This window comes from Lepus europaeus, chromosome 5 (genome assembly GCF_033115175.1).
Source record: "Lepus europaeus isolate LE1 chromosome 5, mLepTim1.pri, whole genome shotgun sequence".
Classification (NCBI taxonomy): Eukaryota; Metazoa; Chordata; class Mammalia; order Lagomorpha; family Leporidae; genus Lepus; species Lepus europaeus.
This window is the reverse complement of record NC_084831.1, coordinates 141443870-141466720: the sequence shown is the minus strand read 5'-3', so window position 1 is coordinate 141466720 and position 22851 is coordinate 141443870. Positions and strand designations below refer to the sequence as shown.

General features: G+C 45.7%; 1 protein-coding gene across 5 annotated transcripts in view; it reads left to right on the top strand.

The window, feature by feature from the left end:
• The window catches only part of XRCC2 (X-ray repair cross complementing 2), a 169183-nt gene that overhangs the window by 123134 nt on the left and 23198 nt on the right, over positions 1-22851 (top strand). For 4 of the 5 annotated variants that reach the window (XR_009865977.1, XM_062192894.1, XM_062192893.1 and 1 more), the window contains exon 4: positions 18774-18895. Coding sequence is in view for 3 of the 5 variants with exons in the window: in XM_062192894.1 (XP_062048878.1) it covers positions 18774-18895 (122 nt within the window). In the remaining 2 variants the exon portion in view is untranslated. Of the gene's footprint in view, positions 1-18773; positions 18896-22851 lie in introns of those variants that run through there. The other variant, XR_009865979.1, reaches the window with a different exon arrangement.

Below are 22851 nucleotides of genomic sequence, written 5' to 3'. Positions count from 1 at the left end.
TACTCGGCTTCTGATCCAACTTCCTGCTAATGTACGGGGGAAGGCAGTGGAAGATGACCCAAGTACTTGGGCCTCTGCACCCACATGGTAGACATGGATGGAGTTCCTGGCTTTTGGCTTCTGCCTGGCGTAGTCCTGGCTCTTATAACCATTTGGGGAATGAATCAGCAGATGGAAGATCTCTCTCTTTCCCTTTCTCTCTCTCTAACATTCTGCCTTTCAAACAAATAAATCTTAAAAAAAAAATGTTGTGGATGCATGGACTCTGCTTTGCTCCTCATCTAACATTTTTTGGCACATGGCTGGCTGGCTAGTAACTGTGCAGCAATTGAGAGGGCTGGTGTCAGAGTGTGGTTTGAAAGTACCAGTAGTGGCCAGCGCCGCAGCTCACTAGGTTAATCCTCTGCCTGCGGCACCGGCACTCCGGGTTCTAGTCCCGGTTGCCCCTCTTCCAGGCCAGCTCTCTGCTGTGGCCTGGGGAAGGCAGTGGAGGATGGCCCAGGTCCCTGGGCCCTGCACCCGCATGGGAGACCAGGAGAAGCACCTGGCTCCTGGCTTCGGATCGGCGCAGTGCCGGCCGTAGCAGTCATTTGGGGGAAGGAAGACCTTTCTCTCTGTCTCTCTCTCTCTCACTGTCTAACTCTGCCTGTCAAAAAAAAAAAAAAAAAAAAAAAAGAAAGTACCAGTGGAACTGAATAAAATTCTTACAGGAAGGTATTCAGGCAACACTTACATAACTAAGAAAATGACTGGATAGGAATGACAGCAGAGAACTAGGAAATTATTGCAGCCAAAATATAGTAAATCGTGTGATTTTAGAGTTAGAAAGAGCTTTGTAAGTGGAGTCACATGATAAATACATCTTTTTTAAGATTTCAGTATGTATTATTTATTTTATTTTAAAGATTTATTATTTATTTGAAAGGCAGTGTTACAGAGAGAGCGAGTGAGTGCTTTCTTCTGCTGGTTCACTCCCCAAGTGGCCACAATGGTCGGGGCTGGGCCAGGGGGAAGCCAGGAGCCGGGAATTCCATCTGGGTCTCCTGCCCGGGTCTCCCATGTAGGTGGCAGGGGCTCAAGTGCTTGGACCATCTTCCACTGTTTTCCCAGGCACATCAGTTAGCTGGGAAGGGGATGGGAAGTGGTGCTCATATGGGATGCAGGTATCTCAGGTGGCAGCTTAACTTGCTGTGCCGCAATGCAGACCCAAAATAAACAAACATAAATATAAAATGGAGACACAATAGGCTCAATAGATTAGCAAAGGGAGGCCTCCCCAGAAATTTAAACTACATGCCCATTCCCACTGGCAGTTAGGGATCAAGCCAGGTCAGATCTGCTTTTGTCTTGCCTTGATCTTGAACTTTCCTAGAAACTCAATATCTATCAGGGCTAGTGCTGTGGTGTAGTGGGTAAAGCCGCTGCCTGAAGTTCCAGAATCCCAGGTGGGCGCCGGCTCAGTTCCTGGATGCTCCACTTCCCATTCAGCTCTCTGCTATGTTCTGGGAAAGCAGTAGAAGATGGCCCAAGTCTTTGGGCCTCTGCACCCGCATGGGAGACCCAGAAAAAGCTCCTGGCTCCTGGCTTCAGATCAGCGGAGCTCTGGCCGTTGCAGCCAACTGGGGAGTGAACCAGCTGATGGAAGACTTCTCTCTCTGTTTCTCTCTCTCTCTCTTTCACTCTCTGTCTCTGCCTCTCTGTAACTCTGCCTTTCAAATAAATAAATAAATCTTAAAAAAAAAAAAATAAGGAAAGAAAGGAAGGAAGAGAGAGAGAGACTCAGTACTGTCTTAGGAATTACTTGGGGTGTTAAAGATATCTCCTCACGCTTTCTAGAAGATGACCATGATCTCCTCCCCAGGAAACGAAGGACGGAGTTTCCCTCTCCTTGGCCATATTTCACACCAGCGTTGGTCAGAGGTGAGGCTGTGACTTCATGTTTTATGCATAGCACTGGGGAGCATCTCTGCATCTGGGGTACATGGTGTCTGAGTGCATCCTCCAGTTTCCAGGTCATTATTTCTTGGTGCAGGCTCGGCTCGGGCTGTCAGCACTGAATGAGGTGAGGAGACACTGCAGCACGGAGTTTTCATTCATGACTTTTTTTTTTCCATGCGGTAAAAAAGTGAGGGCCTGGCAAGGGGGTGGTCTGTTTGTTTTGTTGAGAATCTGGAGCTGCTCTGGAGCAAAGAGAAGGAAAGACCCCTCTGGCACTGGCGAGCAGGAAGTGTGTGCTCTGCAGACATGTGGCTGTCCTCCCCTGCTCCCTCACTAAGCAGCAGGCTGTTTGTTCAGAGGGTGCTTGGCCTCAGGCCGAAGGGTAGAGCTGCCAGACAGAGAGGCATTTTTCCCAGAAGCCCTTGGAAGGAGCACAATCCAAACTTGTTTCTAGAACAGTCAGGCAACAAAACCTCCCTGGCTGCCCAGGACCCAACGCATGGCTGTAACACCCTCGGTGGATTCACAGAGATGGTGAATCTCACTCTATGAAAATGCTAATATTCTGGAAAGGTCGTATACTAACCGAACCATTCATCAATCCATTCATTCTTTCTAGCAGCAAGCAATTATTAAGTGTTTGTTTTGTGTTGGGCCCGTGGTAGACACTGGGGAACAAAGGTCTACCAAACAAAACCCTTGGCTCTGAGTGAGCTGCTTTTCCTCTGTCAGCCCCAGTTTCCCTGTAGTTATGGATTATAACTTTAAAACCTCCAAACAATTCATGATCAATACTTAGAGGATACTTCCACAAGTTCATGGAAAACTGGGATTAAAAGATAATGCACATTTCCATGAACTTTGTTGAAGATCCTTTTTATTTAGATGCAGGAACTTCTGCGACTTGCTTTGCATGCATTGGTTTCTTGCAACCTGTTATCTCTTCCAAGCCACTTCTCTCCCTAGAGAACGTCCAGTCTTTCAGGGAGTGTTTGCAGGTCATAAAGTATCTTAGCATTGCAAGACCCAAAATGCCTTTATTTTACTCCTAATATTGAATGGGAGATGGAGAATAAAATTCTAAGATCAAAGATATTTTCCTCTGCACTTTGACTGTATCAGTCATTATCTCTTTACAGGTTGTGTGGCTGACAAGATGTCAGTTTCATTCTTATTTCTTTATGGGTAACCTGTTTGGTTTTCTCTGATAGATTTCAGGATTTTATCTTTGCTCTTAACTATCCTCTGTCTAGGTGTTTTTGTTGTTGTTGTTTGTTTAGTTTTATTCTTTTCAAGATTCAGTGAGCTCTTTAATGAGAAATATTTTCTGGGAAATTCTGTGGTCTATTTCATTAATCTATCCTGCTATTCTTATTAGGGGATTAATTAGGACTTCTGTATCTTTCCTCCATGACTCTTTTCTTTCATGTAATAGGGTCCATCTGCTCTTATTTTATGCTATAGTCTGAAGGAATACTTCCATAAAATCTTCTAGGCCTTGAATTTACTCTACACCCTGGCTAATCTTTCATTTAGCCCATCCACTCACTTTTAGAATTCTGTATTTGGACTGGTGTTGTGGCATAGTGGTTAAAGCTGCCACCTGTAACACCAGCATCCCATATGGGCTCCGATTTGAGACCAGTCTGCTCCACTTCTGATCCAGCTCCCTGCTGATATGCCTGGGTTAGCAATGGAGGATGGCCTAAGTGCTTGGGCTCCTGCACACATGTAGGAGATCTAGAAGAAGCTTCTGACTCCTGGTCTCTGCCTGGCCCCATCCCTAGCTGTTTCAGCCAGTTGGGGAGTGAACCAGAGGTGGGAGATCTCTCTCTCTCTCTCTCTCTCTCTCTCTCTCTCTCTCTCTTTCTCTCTCTCCGACTTTCAAATAAATAAATAAATAAATAAATCTTTAAAAAAATATTTTGGGGCCGGCGCCGCGGCTCAATAGGCTAATCCTCTGCCTGCGGTGCTGGCACCCAGGTCAGGGCGCCGGATTCTGTCCCGGTGGCCCCTCTTCCAGGCCAGCTTTCTGCTGTGGCCCAGGAGTGCAGTGGAGGATGGCCCAAGTCCTTGGGCCCTGCACCCACATGGGAGACCAGGAGAAGCACCTGGCTCCTGGCTTTGGATCAGTGTGGTGCGCCCCCCAGCCGCAGTGGCCATTGGGGGGTGAACCAACGGAAAAGGAAGACCTTTATTTCTGTCTCTCTCTCACTGTCTAACTCTACCTGTCAAAATAAATAAATATTTTGGGTTCTTTTGTTTCAAAGACTTCCCCCAAAAAAGTATTTATTTATTTATTTATTTATAAAGTTTTATTTATTTGAAAGGTAGAGTGACAAAAAGAGAAAGAAAGCCAGAAAGGGAGAGATCTTCCATCTGTTGGTTCACTCCCCAAATGCTCACAGCAGCTGGAGCTGGGCCAGGCCAAAGCCAGGAGCCAGGAACACATCTGGGTCTCCTACACGAATGGCAGGGACTCCCATCCTGACTCAGCATCTGCTGCCTCCTAGGTACATCAGCAGGAAGCAGAAGTCAGAAGCAGAGGACCAGGCTGCATCCCAGGAACTCTAGCACGGAATGTTGGCATCTAAGTGGCAGCTGAGCCTGCGGTGCCACAACACCTACCCTCAGACTTTAATTTGTTCTCTTTTTTAAATAATATTAAGCATTGTTTTCTTTATATTGGATGTGATTCCAAACTCTCACATTCCGATGATATAAAATATGCTTTTTCTAAAGTCCTCTTCCTATCATTAACCGGGACTCAGGGTCTTCTATTTGTTGTGTATACTGTGTCACTGTAATGGAATAGATGTTCCTGAAAAGTTTAGGGATTTTTTTTTTAATTGTGGGTTTATCTTGTCCAGCAGAAGTTCCCCCGACCTCAGCTTTCCTGGGTGGGGATGACTTGCCATGAGCTTAGTAGCTTCCACCTGCGGTCTCAGAGGTTTCCTGCTATCACTTCGGCCTGTGACTCCCCACCTCCTTATCCTTTGCTTCCTTTAGGGATTATCACAGTTTTTTTGTTACAAAACATTCCCTATTTTTTTTTCTTTTTAAAGATTTATTTACTTATTTGAAAGAGTTACACAGAGAGAAGCAGAGGCAGAGAGAGAGAGAGGTCTTCCATCTGCTGGTTTACTCCCCAATTGGCCGCAATGGCCAGAGCTGTGCCGATCTGAAGCCAGGAGCCAGGAGCTTCTTCCAGGTCTCCCATGTGGGTGCAGGGGCCCAAGGACTTGGGCCATCTTCTACTGCTTTCCCAGGCTGTAGCAGAGAGCTGGATTGGAAGTGGAGCAGTCGGCTCTTGAACCGGTGCCCATATGGGATGCAGGCACTGCAGGAGGCGACCTTACCCACTACGCCACAGTGCCGGCCCCGAAACATTCCCTATCTTTTTGAGAGATACAGTATATTTAATTTTTATGTCTTTTGCATCGTTGCTATTGTCAAAGGATAAAATGATAACAATTTCGTTCAGTGATCATAAGTGGCATTATTCTAGAATGAGGCAGCACTTCACCCTGTAAAACAGAACAGGTGTTCCAGTGGGCAGAGCAGAACAGGCTGCTGCTTTAGATAGAGAAGGGGTGAATGAAGAAAGCAGAAACAGAACAAAACACAGATCGGTCACTCCAGCGATTTTCCTTTTGAGCAGGGACAAGGAGGCAGAACAACACAAAAATTACTAACGGAGCGTCAGGTTACTTCAGATTATCACTTTTGTGTGACGATGAAGACAGAGGGAACTTTACAATCATGGCAGTAAATACTGCCCTCTTTGGTAAATTTGGCTATTACCCCACTCTCCTGACCTTAAAAGGTCAGATAGCAAGCTAGTTTCAATTTTGTGGCATGGAACTTTAGCAGGGGTAACTCCATTTTGATTTTCTGTCTGGTCTCTTGGAGCCCAGCGCAGGAATGTAGTCTAAAACAATGGCCTCTCTGCTGGCGCCGTGGCTCACTAGGCTAATCCTCCACCTGCGGCGCCGACACCCAGGGTTCTAGTCCTGGTCAAGGCGCCGGATTCTGTCCCAGTTGCCCCTCATCCAGTCCAGCTCTCTGCTGTGGCCCGGGAGGGCAGTGGAGGATGGCCCAAGTGCTTGGGTCCCTGCACCCGCATGGGAGACCACGAGGAAGTACCTGGATCCTGGCTTCGGATCAGTGCAGCACCGGCTGTAGCGGCCATATAGGGGAGTGAACCAATGGAAGGAAGACCTTTCTCTCTGTTTCTCTCTCTCTCACTGTCTAACTCTGCCTGGCAAAAAATAAAAATAAATAAATAAATAAAAATAAAACAATGGCCTTTCACAATTTTTATTTAACACTATCTACATGAGTCACAAAAGAGATTTCAGTCTGTGTTCACTCATACAGAACAGCCATCATAGAGTTTTAAGCAGGTTTTTTTTTTTTTTTAAGTCAAGGAGGGAGCGATCAGATAGATATTTAGAAAAGTTATTCATTTGGTGTTGATAGCATCAAGTCCCTACTTGGAAATCATGATAGTAGCCCTGTTGAAAAGGATGAGCTGAGTGAAGGTATGCCATGAATGAAGGGACAAGAGAGAAGGGAGCAGATCAAAAAATCACGGAAGTGACAAGACTGGCAGCCCTGCTGGGAAAGCAAGGGTGAGGAGAGTGTGTATGTCAGGTTTCCGGGTTGGCCAAAAAGATAAATGGTGACGCAGTCTTCTGTGAAGAATTCACAAGGAAAATTGCTGGCGGATGGGTCCAGTTTTCGACATACTGAGTTTGAGTTTGAGGTACCTGTAGGATATCGATCATAAATGGCCGGCTGGCAGTTGGAGTGAAGGTCTCTGGAGGTCCAAGTCAAAGATTGGAATTAGGGACTCATCAAAGTCCTCACTATGAAATCAGGCACCCAAGGAGAACACGGATGAGAAACATGGGTGACACCAACGCTGAGGAGGAGGAGGCGGGAAAGGTGTCCTGTGGATCAGGAAAGTGATGCTGGCAATTTCAGGGAAGGAGGGTGTTCTGGGGGGACATGAGCAACGGCATCACAGAGACGTAGCAGTACCAGATGTGACAGCTGCAGAGAGCAAGCCAGATTCCCACTGAATGTGTGCATCCCATTTGTCAACCACAAGGCAGTGGCATCCTAACAAGAGCAGTCCTAGGGCATTTTGTCAAGCAAAATCAAATCTCAATGGATGAAACAGGGAATGGAAGGCAAGAGTGGAGGAAACAGTGAGGGGTACTCTTTCTGCCACCTTGGCAATGAAATGAGGCCAGAAGGAGACACAGGGTAAGGAGAAATTGCAGCCTGTTCACAGTCTTGTAAGAGGAGCAACAGTGGAGGGAGGGCGCTGAGGAGGCTGTAGGAGATGGACTGTGGGCGGAGCCAAAGGATGAGGCTGAGGGCAGGGGAGGAGCACCTCTTCATCTGAAGCAGGCAGGAGAATGAGTACAGACAAGTTAACAGGAGAAAGATGGACGAGACTCCATCCCAGCTACCTCACTCTTCTCTGCAAGGTGGGGTGTGCGCCTGCCTTGCTTCCCATTATCTCTGCCAACCATTTCTCCATCCTCCTCCTTCAAAAACTCTGCTCTTTTGAAATTCATTCTTTCCTTTGGCTAGCTGGAAAAAAAAATCTGTGCCCACAAAAGGTCAACTCCTCCTCCACTTCTACAAACAATCACTTCCCGTGGGATTGCTGTCCATTGCCCTGGCACTAATGCCATTCATATGCTGCTGACCACAACTCCAGCGCCAATGCCTTCCCACTACTCCAGAATCATACGTCTAATTTCTTCTTCTTCTAGCCGGCGCCGTGGCTCAGTAGGCTAATCCTCCGCCTTGCGGCGCCGGCACACCGGGTTCTAGTCCCGGTCGGGGCACCGATCCTGTCCCGGTTGCCCCTCTTCCAGGCCAGCTCTCTGCTGTGGCCAGGGAGTGCAGTGGAGGATGGCCCAAGTCCTTGGGCCCTGCACCCCATGGGAGACCAGGAGAAGCACCTGGCTCCTGCCGTCGGATCGGCGCGGTGCGCCGGCCGCAGCACGCCTACCGCGGCGGCCATTGGAGGGTGAACCAACGGCAAAGGAAGACCTTTCTCTCTGTATCTCTCTCTCACTGTCCACTCTGCCTGTCAAAAAATAATAATAATAATAATAATTTCTTCTTCTTTTTTAAGAGTTTATTTATTTATTTATTTATTTGAGAGGCAAAGAGGAGGAGAGACAAAGAGAAAGGTCTTCCATCCACTTGTTCACTCCCCAAATGTCCACAACAGCTGGAGTTTATCCTATCTGAAGCCAGGATCCAGGAGCTTCTTCAGGACCTCCCACAAGTGTGCAGGGGCCCAAGGACTTGGGCCATCTTCCACTGCCTTCCCAGGCCATAGCAGAGAGCTGGATCAGAAGAGGAGCAGTGAGGACATGAACTGGCACCCATATGGGATGCCGGCATTGCAAGTGGCAGCTTTACCCGCTACGCCACCGTGCCAGCCCCCAAGATTAGAAACGTTTTAGTAGAAGGAACCTTGGCCCAATGTGTGGCTATAACCAGTATGTATCTGTGACATAGTGGGTGTTTGATAAATATGTGGTTAATGAAATCAAAGTTACCTCTGAAGAATGAGTTTGGGAAAGAGCATAAACAAGAAAAGGAACAAGAGGTGGATGTGTATAGCATTCAGAGGCAATGAATAAAGAGAAGTTGAAAGTCTGCTAAATTACCCAGTAGTGCCGAGGGCCCCCAGCTGAAACTGCCCCTCAACGTGGCAATGACATCCATCTGCATTACTCTGATTTTTCTCCCCAGGGCTCAAGAGTCCTGGAATAAGAGCAAACAAAGCAGATGGCTTCCATTTCTTCACTTGAAAAATACAAGTGTTAGAGTAGATAACCTTAAAGAACTTTCCAACATTAAAAATCTGTGATAATTCAAATACATCCAGGAAACTAGGTGTTTTTAAAAAAATCTTTTATTAAATGAATAATCTATGTCTATTCTCTTAATGTTCCACTTGTATACATTTTTCCCCCATAGGATATCCCTTTATGCTGGTAGGTGTGCCTTTTCAGTGTTGTCACATGCATTCTAGACACAGTTAACTTATTTCTGTCTACGTATCTTAACTTTGTTTAGCACAAACACACCTTGTTTCCCCTGTACAATGTAAATCCCTCCAGGGCCTAATCTGTTTGAATTGTTTTTAATCACAGTTTCTCCATTATCAGAAAATAATGCGGCTCTCATAATTGATACTCTGTGAAAAGAGGTTGATTATGTCAGACTCCATTAGTAGAAGAAGTGCTACAAGGGGCAGAGGGCCCAGGAGATTCTGTGCTATCCAAACGGAAGGTGTTCCTTGGCACAAGAGAAGCTTAAGGTTGCAGATTAAGAGACAGAATGTAATGGGGCTGCTGGACACCAGCCTGAGCCGTTTCTTCCTCATTCCGAGGGGAGAAATCTCGAGACTACCAGGCAAGCGTATGTTCCACACTGAAGCAGAAGTTTCTGTTTTCAGTATTATCTTATTTGTGCATATGTCTATGTCTGTAATATACTCTTACATCTTTCATTGATTCTTTCAACTCAGCATTTGTTAAACATCTATAACATGTAAGATACTGGTTAGGGCTAAGCAGAATACAAGTGAATAAGTTGCTTTCCGGAAACAAACACTAATGGGAGAAAGAAAGATGTACAACAACAGCCAGAGGCACAGCAGGCTACCATGGGCATGGGAAACTTCGGGAGTGGGGAGAGTTCGCTTTTCAGAGAAAGGACACCAAGAACTACTTCATGGAGGAAGGTCTTTTGTGTTGGTCTTTTATTTATGTATCTGAAAGGCAGACACACACACACAGAGAGAGAGAGAGAGAGAGAGAGAGAGATCTTCCATCAGCCAGTTCACTTCCCTGAATGTCCGCAACAGCCAGGGTTAGGCAGGCCAAAGCCAGGAGCCAGGAACTCCATTTGCATCTCCCATGTGGATGGCAAGGACTCAGGCACTTGAGTCATCATCTGCTGCCTTCCCAGGCACATTAGCAGGAAGCTGGGTCAAAAGTGGAGCAGCCAGGACTCCAGCATGGGGTGCAGGCATCCCATGCAGTGGCTGAACCCACTGTGACACAGCACCTGCCCTAGGAGGCAAACATTTTGGGGGCGGAGGGATGGCAAATATTTTAAAAGCAAGAAAGGAAAGGTGAACGCTGTTATAGGATATCAAGGATAGAAAACTGTTCTGTAAAAAGGGCTTGGGTTCTTCATGAATGTCATTATAAAGGACAAAATTAGGACCAATGGCTGAAAATCTCATTTCTGCTTTATTGTCAAATCTTCTTGACACATGGATAGTGAGTCCATTATGTACCGGAAATATTTCTGCAGCAGATGAAACACTGGAAAAGATCAGTGGTTCTCAAACTGAGGGATGTGTGGATCCGTTTTGAAGGGAGACAATTACCGGAAATCACCAATGTGGATATATTATTTTATCACAGTATTAGTTAAAAGTAATTAACGTAAACCTAGGTATAAGCCCTTATGATTATAAATCTTATGCCACATAAAACAAAAAATTACAAATAACATACAAAGGTACTTTCTTTTTTTAAAAAATATTTATTTTTACTTGAAAGTCAGAGAGTTACACAGAGAAGAGAAGGAGAGGCAGAGAGAGCAGTCTTCCCTCTGTTGGTTCACTCACCAATTGGCCGCAACAGCCGGAGCTGTGCCGATCCGAAGCCAGGAGCCAGGAGCTTCCTCCGGGTCTCCCACGTGGGTGCAGGGGCCCAAGCACTTGGGCCATCTTCTGCTGCTTTCCCAGGCCATAGCAGAGAGCTGGATCAGAAGTGGAGGAGCCAGGATGCGAACCGGCGCCCATATGGTATACCGGCATGGCAGGCGGCAGCTTTACCCTTTATGCCACTGTGCCGGCCCACAAAGGTACTTTCAAAATGTACAGAAACTCTTAGGAAGGGGTGGGCATTGTGGCTCAGTGGGTTAAGCCGCCACTAGGGATGCTCACATTCCATTATCAAAGTGCCAGTTCAAGTCCTGGCTATTCTGCTTCCAGTCTAGCTCCCTGCTAATGCACCTGGAAAGTAGTGGATGATGGCTCAAGAACTTGGGCTCCTGCCACTCAGATGGAGTTCCTGGTTCCTGGCTTCATCCTGACCTAGCCCAAGCTGTTGAGCCCACTTGGAGAGTGAACTAGTAGATGGAAGATTTCTGTTTCTGATTCTGTCTGTCTTTCTCTGTGTCACTTTACCTTTCAAATAAATAAATCTTTTTTAAAAAGTTCTTAGAAAATGGAATTAAAAGATAAGTTTCAGGGCAGGTACTATGGGGCAGTGAGGTAAGCTGCCACCTGGATTCCCAGATCACATATCAGAGTGCTTGGAATTGAGTTCTACCTCCACTTTTCCATCTAGCTTCTTGCTAATGTGCCTGGGAGGTAGCAGGTGATGGCCCAGTACTTGGTACCTGCCACCCATGTGGGAGACCTGGATGGAGTTCCAGGCTCCTGGCTTTGGCATGACCCAGCCTCCACTGTTGTGGACATTTGGTGAGTGAACCCGTAGATGGAAGATCCCTGTCTGTGTGTCTCTCTCTCCTCTCTGTGTCACTTTGCCTTTCAAATAAATAAATATTTTTAAAAATAAGTTTATTTTGGTGTAGAAAAATTTTGAAATCCATGCACACAAGAGAGCTTTCTTAAGTTCATGAAAATGTATATTATAAAACAACCAGATATGAATTTCAATTTTTTTGTAACCAAAAAAACCCCTCCCTTTCAATTTCTTTTCTTTTTTTTTTTTTTCATGAATTTGGTGTGCCTTTATTCAAACACAAGTACAAGACCAAAAAAGCCAGATTAACAACTTGAATTGAATATAACAGTTGACGTTGTTGTGTTGTTCCTGCCTACAGGAACACGGTACAGATTGCCACTGCTTGGCAAGTGCACGCAGCTGCTATGAGAAGGCAGATTTTCCACTGCTTTTCTCTGTTCAGACTGCTTGGTATTGTTATTTGAACGGTGCAAGGCACAAGATCTGTTGATGTCATTGAGCCTCGCTTTATTTAAATTAGCCTGGAGAAAGCAAAGGTCACCCTGATGGGTGCCTCTATCAGTGAGGAGCCTCACAGGAGAGGACTGGATGGAAGAGCCCAGGATGACTGGAGGAGGGTGGACTGACAAAGAAGCTGTTCAATGTGTCACCAGGGGGTGGTGACAGCAGAGGAGTGGCTAGGTTCAGAGGAGGCCGGACCAGAAGGAGGGAGCTAAGGAGAAAAGGCACCTTGAGAGGCCATGTGACAGTCGGTCTACGAACACAAATCTCCAGGGGCAACCCTGCTGGGAGAAAGCTGGTGGAACTACTGGACCTCGTTCTTTCTTTCCTGTCCTGCCAGGGCTCCCTATTAGCCAAACGGAGCCTGGTGGCAAATGGCCAGTGAACCCATTGATTCCACTCTTGCGGGCAGCTTCCCCAGACAGAGAACAGGGCAGAGCAAGTGGAGGCTGGGGAGGGAGGAGAGCACACCAGCGACGTGCAGCGCAGGGACACAAGCACCAGTCCTGACACTGTGCCGGAACTCAGTCATGAGGTACTCATCAGGTAATCTAGAAAATGTCATATGGTTCACCACTTAAAAAGTGGTAAATTGGTAAGGTAATGCTTTATTTAACCATTGCACAATATATACATATTTCAAGAACTCATCATACTCCATAGCTATAATTCTTATTTGTCAAATAAATAAGTAATCAAATTTTAAGTTTGGAAAACAACTTTTTAAAAAATATTTATTTATTTATTTGAAAGGCAGAGTTACAGAGAGAGAGGGAGAGACAGAGAGAGAAATCTTCCATCCACTGGTTCACCCACAAAATGTCCACACTACCAGAGCTGGGCCAATCTGAAGCAAGGAGCCAGGAGCTTCTTACAGATCTCCCATGTGGGTGCAGGGCCCCAAGCACTTGGGCACATTTCTGCTGCTTTTCCAGGCACATTAGCAGGGAGCTGGATTGAAAGTAGAGCAGCTGGGACTTGAACCCGAGCTCATATAGAATGTCGGCACTGTAGGTGTGGCTTACCCTGCTACAACAAAGCATTGGCCCCATAAATGAATAAATCTTTTTTAAAAAGTTAAAGAAAATTTAAAGAGCCTACCTGTGAGGTAGCTTCAGTATTCTTATTTACTGAGGGTGACATGGATAGAGATACAGTTGAACATCTGAAAAATGTTTAAATATGGAAAAACTATGGTAGACTGCTTTTTACCTTCCCTCCCCTCAAGTTCTTGCTCTCTTTTAGAGCCCTGGTAACCAAAATGCTTTAGTAGTGAATATTCTTTTTTTTTTTTAAAAAAAAAAAAAGGTTTATTTATTTATTTGAAAGTCAGAGAGAGCGAGGGAGAGACAGAGCAAGAACGTCCATCTGCTGGTTCCCTCCCTAGATGGCCAAAATAGCCAGGGCTGCGCCGGCCGAAACCAAGAGCCAGGAGCTTCATCCGAGCCTCCCACATTAATGCAGGGGCCCAAACACTTGGGCCATCTTCTGCTGCTTTCTCAGGTGCATTAACAGGAAACTGGTTCAGAAGCGCAGCTGCCGGGACCCCAATCACAGCCATATGGGATGCCGGTGTTGCAGTTGGTGGCCCCTAGTAGTGAACATTCTCGCTGAGCTACGAGACTCCAATTCTCAGCTTCCTTTGCAGCCAAGTGTGGATGTGGATTGCATTTTGGCTGATGAGGTTAAAGCAACCTCACTTCTGGATGTACATCTGAAGGAAATGAAATCAGTGTGAGGAAGAGACACCTGCACGGCTGTGTTCCGTGCAGCGTGGTTTGCAATACCCAGCATATGGAAACAGCCTGAATGTCTGTTGGTGGGTGAGTGGATAATGAAAAGGGGATGTGCACAGATACAATGGAATATTATTTATGTACAGTGGAATATAATTCAGTGTTGCAACAACACTGATTAACCTTGAGGGCATCATGCTAAATAAAATAAGCTGGAGAAATACAAACATTGCATGATATCACTTAGGTGGAATCTGAAGAAATAAAATAAATAAGGTTGAACTCACAGAAACGGAAAAGTGGAATGGTTGTTGGCAGGGACTGGAGGACCTGGGGAATGGGGAGGTAGATGTTAGTCAAAAAGCTCAAGATTTCAGTTACAGTGTGAATGAGTTCTGAGAAGCCAAGGGAGAGCCCTGTGACTCCAGTTAACAACTCTGCATTGTATACTCGAAGTTTGCTAGAGAGTAGAGGAGATCTTAAGCACTCTTAGGCCAACACAGAAAGGTAACTTTGGATGTGGCACTCATTTGACAATGTGTGCATAAATGAAATCATTACATCGTACACTCTAAATAGATGCAATGTTGTTTGTTGAGTGTGCCTCAATAAAGCTGAAGCAAGCCTTTCAGGGTTGTGCCCCATCGCCATGCCAGGGGAATGTGAGGCTCTAAGGGCACAGACTGGGAAATGAAATACTGCACTTCGTCGGGTGGATGAGACACAGACAAGACAGCCTGAACCAGAGCAAGTCAAGTGGGAACATGGAGAAGGTGATGGGTCTCAGGGACATTCTGGAGGGAGAGTTAGCAGCCTCTGTGACTGGAGTTCTTTTCTTTTAAGATATTTATTTATTTATTTGACAGGTAGAGTTACAGACAGTGAGAGAGAGAGACAGAGAGAAAGGTCTTCCTTCCGTTGGTTCACTCCCCAAATGGCCGCCCTGGCTGGCGCTGTGCAAATACAAAGCCAGGAGCCAGGTGCTTCCTCCCGGTCTCCCATGCGGATGCAGAGACCAAGCACTTGGGCCATCCTCCACTGCCCTCCTGGGCCACAGCAGAGAGCTGGACTGGAAGAGAAGCAACTGGGACCAGAACCCGGCGCCCATATGGGATGCCGGTGCCACAGGCAGAGGATTAACCAAGTGAGCCATGGCGCTGGCCCCGTTTCTAGAGTTCTTGAGCAGTGAGGCTTAATTTCTAGTTTGAGGGACTGTGTAGACAATGATGCCCACAGAATAAATGGGACACAAGTGGGGAAACTGGGCCATGTAAAATGGGAGAGTGAGAAAGAGGATGACAGACTGGTGAAGAGATGACAATGTGACTGAAAAGTCCAAACTCCAGGTCTCTTTCTACCCAAGTCCAAGAAAGAGAGTAGTCAGATAATCTGCTGAAAGGAAGACTTGATGCAATCTATACTTTTGACTTCCCTGCCCAAGTGATAATCGCCTAGGCTTTGTTTACTTAATTATCATTTGCAAGGCAAAAAACAGAGCAGTTTTCACTCCCCAAATGCCTGAAATAACCAAGGCTGGGCTAGGCCAAAGCCAGGAGCCTGGAGCACATGCTGGGTCTCCCATGTGTGTTGACAGGGACCCAAGCACTTGACCATCACCTGCTGCCTTCTCGAGTGCTCATTAACGGGAAGCTGGACTGTAAGCAGAGAGAAAACTCAAAACAGACACTCCAGTGTGGTTTGCAGGTGTCCTAAGCAGCTACTTAACCACTACACCAAATGCTGGCCCCACAGGCTCGGCATCGTGGCCTAGCGGGTTAAGCCACCGCCTGCAATGCTGGTATTCCATATGGGTGCTGGTTCAAGTCCTGGCTGCTCCACTTCTAATCCAGCCCTTCGCTAATGCACCTGGGAAAGCAGGGGAGGATGGGCCAACTCCTTGGGCCCTTGCATCCTTTTGAGAGACCCAGATGAAGCTCCTGGCTTCAACCTGGCCCAGCTCCAGCTGTTGCTGTCATCTGGGGAGTGAACCCACAGATGGAAGATCCCTCTCTCTCTCTCTCTATAAGATGCCTTTCAAATAAATAAAATAAATCTTTTTTTTAAATGCTGCCCCCTCAAACAAGTATTATAGACATGCCACATCCTCCTTAGGCCCAGGGAAGAATAACGAGCAACCGCAGGTGAAGAGAGGAGCCCTGAGTTGGTTTTGCACCGTTCCAGAGTCCTTTACATTGGGGAAGGGACATGGCGCTTGTTGGGACACCCTTGGAGTCTCCAAGGACACTGGCCTTCCTTCTCTGGTTGGGGTGTATCAGCAGGTACCAGCACAAGCACACTGGGTGCACGGCCTCAGCCTGTGTGGGAAGACTGCCATCCGCCCCTCATCCCCGACACGGGGCCCTGGCAATTGGAGCCAAGTAGCTGAGAATCAAGCGCCAGCCAATGTTGTGAACTGAACAGATTTTGTCCAGTTTAGGAGATGGTTGATAAAAGAAGAAAACATCTCATTACAAAGCACAATTTGCCTAGTCTCCTTAGAGGAGATTATATTAGGGGCGGCTGAAAGTTTGACTTCAACTCCTAAGTGCCTTGACCTCTTTCAAAACGCTGGTTGAGGACCAACCAAATAGATCCGCATTCCTCTTGGGAAATGACATACTCAGGTACGAAACGTTCACAAGCAAATTTAAGGAAAATGGAAAACGATTTCTCCTCATGAGTCCCTCACCAGCAACTTTCTCATTTCCAGGAAAATTACTGCGTTCTGATGGGATTTCTGTTTTAATGGCGCGTTTTCCAGGAACTCCCTTGTGGACATTGACAACAGGTGCCCTGGGAGGGAGGCTGTTTTTTCTATCACAGAGTAGAGTCCCAACAGGCTCTTCATTGGGAAATTTTCTGCTTATTTATGCCTTCCTATTTTTAATGATAAATAACTTTTATTTTCCTGTTTCTAAATGTGTGTTGAATTTAGAAAAAATGTAAATACAATATACCCAATGAATAATACTAAAATCACCTTTACTCCATTAAGAAGAGTAAATCATTAGGTACAACAAGGCGTATGTCTTTATGATCATTTCTCAGTATACATATAACAATTGTGTTATTTACAAAAAGGAGAAAATAGTTACTTATTCTTATTTTTTTTTTTTTTTTAATTTTTGACAGGCAGAGTGGACAGTGAGAGAGAGACAGAGAGAAAGGTCTTCCTTTTGCCGTTGGTTCACCCTCCAGTGGCCGCCGCGGTAGCGCGCTGCGGCCGGCGCACCGTGCTGTTCCGATGGCAGGAGCCAGGTGCTTATCCTGGTCTCCCCTGGGGTGCAGAGCCCAAACACTTGGGCCATCCTCCACTGCACTCCCTGGCCACAGCAGAGAGTTGGCCTGGAAGAGGGGCAACCGGGACAGGATCAGTGCCCCGACCGGGACTAGAACCCGGTGTGCCGGCGCCGCAAGGCGGAGGATTAGCCTGTTGAGCCACGGCGCCGGCCTACTTATTCTTATATTAAAAATTCTTTTTTCACTTATTTTACAAACATATCACCATGTGATAAAAATTATTTCACATATTTTTCTATTGACTGCTTGGAATCCTGTGCTATGACTATGTCTTGCTCCATTTAACCAATCTCCTTGTGCCAAAAAAGTCATATTTTTTTCTTTGTAACTAAATTGTTTGCACTCTTATTTATTTCTTCGGGATAAGGTCTTAGGAGTAGCACTCCTGAGTCAGAAGACCTGCACAATTTTTGATGCCCAGTGCTTGGTGCTAATCTGCCCTTCAGGAAGTTTGCTTACCATAAGCAACACAGAAGAGCAAATCTCTCTGTGACTCCACAAACACAGGGTTTTTCTGGTTGAAGGATAGTCTCATTGCTTCACTGGGCATGCCCCCAGTTGCTGGCGCAATTTCTTCCTTTCTTTTGCTGTGTCACATCCTGTGTGAGACAGCACCCTGAGGTGGTCAGAAGCAAGAGACAGGGTGGAGCTAGACCACCTGAGTTGCACTTTGTCTCACCCATCAACTGTTTGGTCTTGAACAAGTAACTGCACTTCAGTTTTTCTTTCTGTAAAATGGGAGTAACATTTAGCTCATCAAATCACTGTTCAGCCATGCAAAGCACTTGGAACTCATAGTAAGCATTCCATAAATGTGAGCTATTATCTGCCCGATAAAATCACAGATGAATAAATTCTAATGTAAACTGTGGGCTTTGGGTGATAGTGATTTGTTTGTATAGGTTCATCAACTGCATGAGATATAGCAGTCTGGGGAGTGGATTCTGATTAGGAGGATGGCTATGCACAAATGCGGGATGAGGAGGAGCACCTCTGTGCCTTCCTCTCAGCTTTGCGGTGAACCTGAAACGGCACTAAAAATCAAGTCTATTTTTTTTTAAAGTTTGGAAAAGCCTTAGTTTATGGGAAGTACCCCTTTACCATATACTTGTACTTTGCAGATCTTTCTCCTTGGCTCCCAGTTTTAGAGTTTTTCATGATAAGATCGTCGCTTGAGAAGTTTGACGAGAATAGAGAGGCAAGTCTTTTCCATGACACTATTTTGGCCTAGTATAATCCCTGTAAGTTGATTATCGGTGTCCGATGAAGGCTGTGATCGGAAGCATTGCCTCAAGACGCAGGGGCTGATCTTGCTGACCCAAATGATGCTTGCTATTTTCTTCTCCAGAACTTCCTAAGAGAATGCTGGCCAGGACAGTGACTGTCTTCCACTCTTAGAAGACAACAGTGTGGGACAAAGAAGTAGTACAGTTGCTCTTATTATTCCAAAAGGTGAAAGTTGCCAGGAAGTGAATTTGGATGGAATCTAAGAAGGGATCTTTTAACCCCCAATCCCAGCTACCTGGGAGGTGGTGATTTCTCCTGTCATAGATGCCTCCCTGTAGGAGCTGCCGCATGGAACAAAAATGACTACATCGGTAGAAGCCTGCCTCAGATGACCGTAATGTCTCTTCATTGTTTCAGACCTATTTTCTCCGGAATGCAATCTATGCTGATATCTCTGGCTCTCAATTGCTGACCACAAGCTTCATCTGCCCTATATGTCTCTGTCTCTTCTTTCCAACAGACTAACAGACTGGCTGGAACGCTTGAGGCAGTGCGGTATCCAAGACAGAAGATGGGAGCCCTGGTTTTACTTCTAGTCGTTTGGATTTGGTCACAGCGGCCCTGCGCTCTTGTCTCCACAAGGCAAGTTTTTCCTCCCTTTTATTCTAAAAAGCTCCCTTCCTACCACTGTTGAAACTGAGCTGATTTCAGTATTTGCCTTTAAATTAAGGAGCCAACTCACTTATTTCCAGAAATATTCAGGAAGATAAGCTGCAGTGATTAAGTGATTACATTCTCTGTCAGTGCACATAGTCGACATTCTAAGTCAGTGTGGATGAATCTCAGGTCTCAGATAGTATTCTGCACCTATCTAGAGTTAGGATAACCTAAAGGTAAATAGAGTCATTGCCAGACCTCACCCATGTGAGATTTCCAGGTGGAATCCAGTTGTACCACAGCCCCCCTGGGTCCTCCAGGGTCTATGTTGTGATAGCCAGAGCTTGCTATTGCATGTAACAGTCCTGAACACGGATACCATGCCGGGGGATGAATTACCTTACATCAAGCCCAGGGAGGAGCTTTTCACAGAGCTTTCCCTATGATCTAAGACATGGGGCTGTGGGATTGGAACCCACAAATGAGGCAGTTGAGGCCGTGGAAGACAAGTCTGCAAAGGAGTCTGTGGGGGAAGAAATGCTTAGAAGCCACTGGCCTGCCATCCTCCCTCACCTCCCATCACCAAAAAGCCCTCCCTGTCCCATTCAGAGTTTCTCTTCCCTTCATTCTCTGCTTCTCTAGCATTAGGCTAGGAGGAGGCGGGCGCTCTCCTCCCCTGCCCTGAGTCCTCTGGGAGCACCAACACACATGTAAATTGTCATCCTCTCAACCGCAATCGTTACTGTGGCCCAGAGCCCCAGACCCCCAGGGCAACCCTTCATCTGGTAAACAAGAGGATCCAAACCCAAAACATTTCTTCACTAATCAGAAACACGCCCAGAAAGCAAGCTCTTGCAAAAGTCCACACTCCCTGCGTGGCCTCCAGGCTTGGCGTTGTCCTCCTCCTCATTCGCTGATCTGTCTTCATGTCACTCATACCCCAGATGGCCATCTTGCCAGTTGAAAATAGTTAGCATTTGATTCACATTGGTTTTTATTTTCATCAGCTCCATTTACAAATTCCTGTAATTTCCACTTCACCTAATTAGTGTATTTTGCTCCAATCTTTTCCAGCAGACGGGACAGACATTACCCACACAGAAATAATAGCCTCACTGCTCAGAAATCAGATGCTACCACTGGTTAGGGTCAGCTCCAGCCCCATTCTTCTAAGGCCTTAATAATTAACTTTAGTTAATCTAATATTCTAATTCTATCCTGAAATGAATGCCATCTCAGGGAAAAGACTCCTTAAATCAAGTGTCTGGGAAGAGTATTTGGATGGAGCAGCAATAGCCTAGTCCTAATTAAGATACCGAACAATACATGAGTGAACAGCTTTCCCTTTTATTTCACACTCCCCACACTCCAGAAATGCTTGGATTCTGGGAAGGACTTTGAGTGTTTTAACTCAAAGTATGTTTTGCAGGACCCTGGTCCTATGAGCACCTCCTCCTAGATATGGACTCCATGGTGAGAAACTCAGAAGGCCATGAGTTATGCTATATAATGAGTGGAAGAAGTCTCAGCTCTGTTTGTTCAAATATTTCTCAAACTTAACTTGATTGTGGATTCTTTGGTAAAGTCAGTACCTAGCCAGGTATCCAGGAGGCACTCAGTGAACATTTGTCAAATAAAGAAATGAATCTCTCAAGACCACACATCAGGAGACACTGTAAGAAACCAGAGTTCAGTAGCATGGTGACAGTAAATGCAAAATTGAGGAGATATCTTTTACAGGTGCTGTCTTACTACCCCTTCAAATCACAATCACACACAAAGGTTACTGTGCCCAGAAATCAGATCTATTTGGGGAGACTTAGTTCCACAGAAGCTTAAGCTCCTTGAAGGGAAAGATTAATTAATGCTGAATGGATGGATAATTTTTTTTTTTTTTTTGACAGGCAGAGTGGACAGTGAGAGAGAGACAGAGAGAAAGGTCTTCCTTTTGCTGTTGGTTCATCCTCCAATGGCCGCTGCGGTAGGCGCGCTGCGGCCGGCACACCGCGCTGATCCGATGGCAGGAGCCAGGTGCTTCTCCTGGTCTCCCATGGGGTGCAGGGCCCAAGGACTTGGGCCATCCTCCACTGCACTCCCTGGCCATAGCAGAGAGCTGGCCTGGAAGAGGGGCAACCGGGACAGGATCGGTGCCCCCACTGGGACTAGAACCCGGTGTGCCGGCGCCGCAAGGCGGAGGATTAGCCTAGTGAGCCGCGGCGCTGGCCAGGATGGATAATTTTTTGAAGGTTAAATATTAGTTAACATTTATTAAACACAATTTAATGTCAAGTACTTTTTTTTTTAAGGCAGAGAAAAGAGTGCAAGAACAAGAGAAAGAGAGAGAGAACAAGGGACGCAGAGAGAGACATGCAGATAAAGAGAGTGCACTGCGGCTTCACTCCTCAAGTGCCTAAAACAGCCAGGGCTGGGCCAACCAAAGCCAGGCGGCAGGCGCTCCATCCAGGTCTCCACAGAGGTGGCAGGGACGCAAGGTGCTCGTTAGCAGGAAGTTGGAATTGGAAATCTAATCCAGGCGCTCTGATACGGAATGAGAGTACCCCAGATAGGTAATTTAACAAATAAATATAAATGTTAATATTAGAGACTCTCCTAGCTAGAAGAAGTATTAGGAGTCCTGTATTTCAGGCCCTATGCTACAGTTGAAGGAACTGAGGCATACAGAGAATTGAGTGGTTTTCTTAGGGCCACACACGGAATTAGTCATAAAGAAGACTTATTTTTACTCTTCTAAGTTGATGCCTAATTCTGTGGCAGTAATTCCATCAGCCTGAGTCACAATAGCTACATACCAATACTGTAATATTTACACAGCAGCTTTTTCAAGCCAACACCCAATGCACCAATGTTAATCTGTAACTCAAATACTAAGTTATGCCCCAAATATACATTTAATAGTGTGAGCCCCAAGAATGGAAATGTTCAAATGTCTGAGGGATTTTTAACTTTAATACAATCACTCTAACAATCAGATTATCCAGGGAATTTTTTGCCTTCATTTTATGGAACTCAGTTATTTATTTATTTATTTGGCTCCCTATTAAGTTCTTTGAAAGCTCAGAAGAGCTTGTATCTTTTCCCTTCTGAAATTGACTTATTCTCTAGGGAGTGGTGGGAGGTTTGTTTTGCTAGCAGAAGGAGGAATGATCTCTGACAAACTTCTGGTCTTGTCCGGGTAAAAACTGGAGAGGGATAATTGGTCTGCTCGCTAGTATTAGATTGGTTTCCAGAAAGCCAGAGGGACTCTGCCCATCGTACCTTTTCCAGTTGTCTTACCTTTGCAGTTGCCAAATCCAAATAAATAAGACATCATGTAGTGTAATTTTAGGAGCAACATTTGGGTCCTTATGTCCGGAAATATTTTCTCCAGTTACGAAATTCGAAGTAAGATCTTAATAATTCACATTAAAATTTGACTCTGCCTTCCAGTTCAGAAAATAGCAAACTGAAAAGTTAGGAGTTTGGAGTAATATTCAAGAGAACAAGCTGTAAGCAGGGACGATAAGAGTTCCAGCTTCACCATCTGTTAGATACGGAGCTACAGGCATGCCATGCCGATCGATCTTTCTTTCCTAACCCAAAAAACAGGCTCAGTATAATATCTATCTCATAGAGATGTTGTAAACATAACAGATACAGCAGCACCTGCAATATAATTATCAGTGTCTGGCTCCACACATAGGGGCTATTGTAATTGTAGTCACTATTTCTGTCTGTCTTCTTTACTTTGCCACATTAGGGAAAGACACATTCTAAATTCCCACCTCCTATCTAGGATACATTATTGACTGGAGTCTTGAATGCTCTTCAGCCTTAAAGTTGAATCCACTCATCATGTTTTCCAACCTTGAAGGCGAGCCAAGAATAAGACCTTTTGAAAACTGACCAAACTGTCAAAGGGTACATGGATGAGAGAGGTGGGG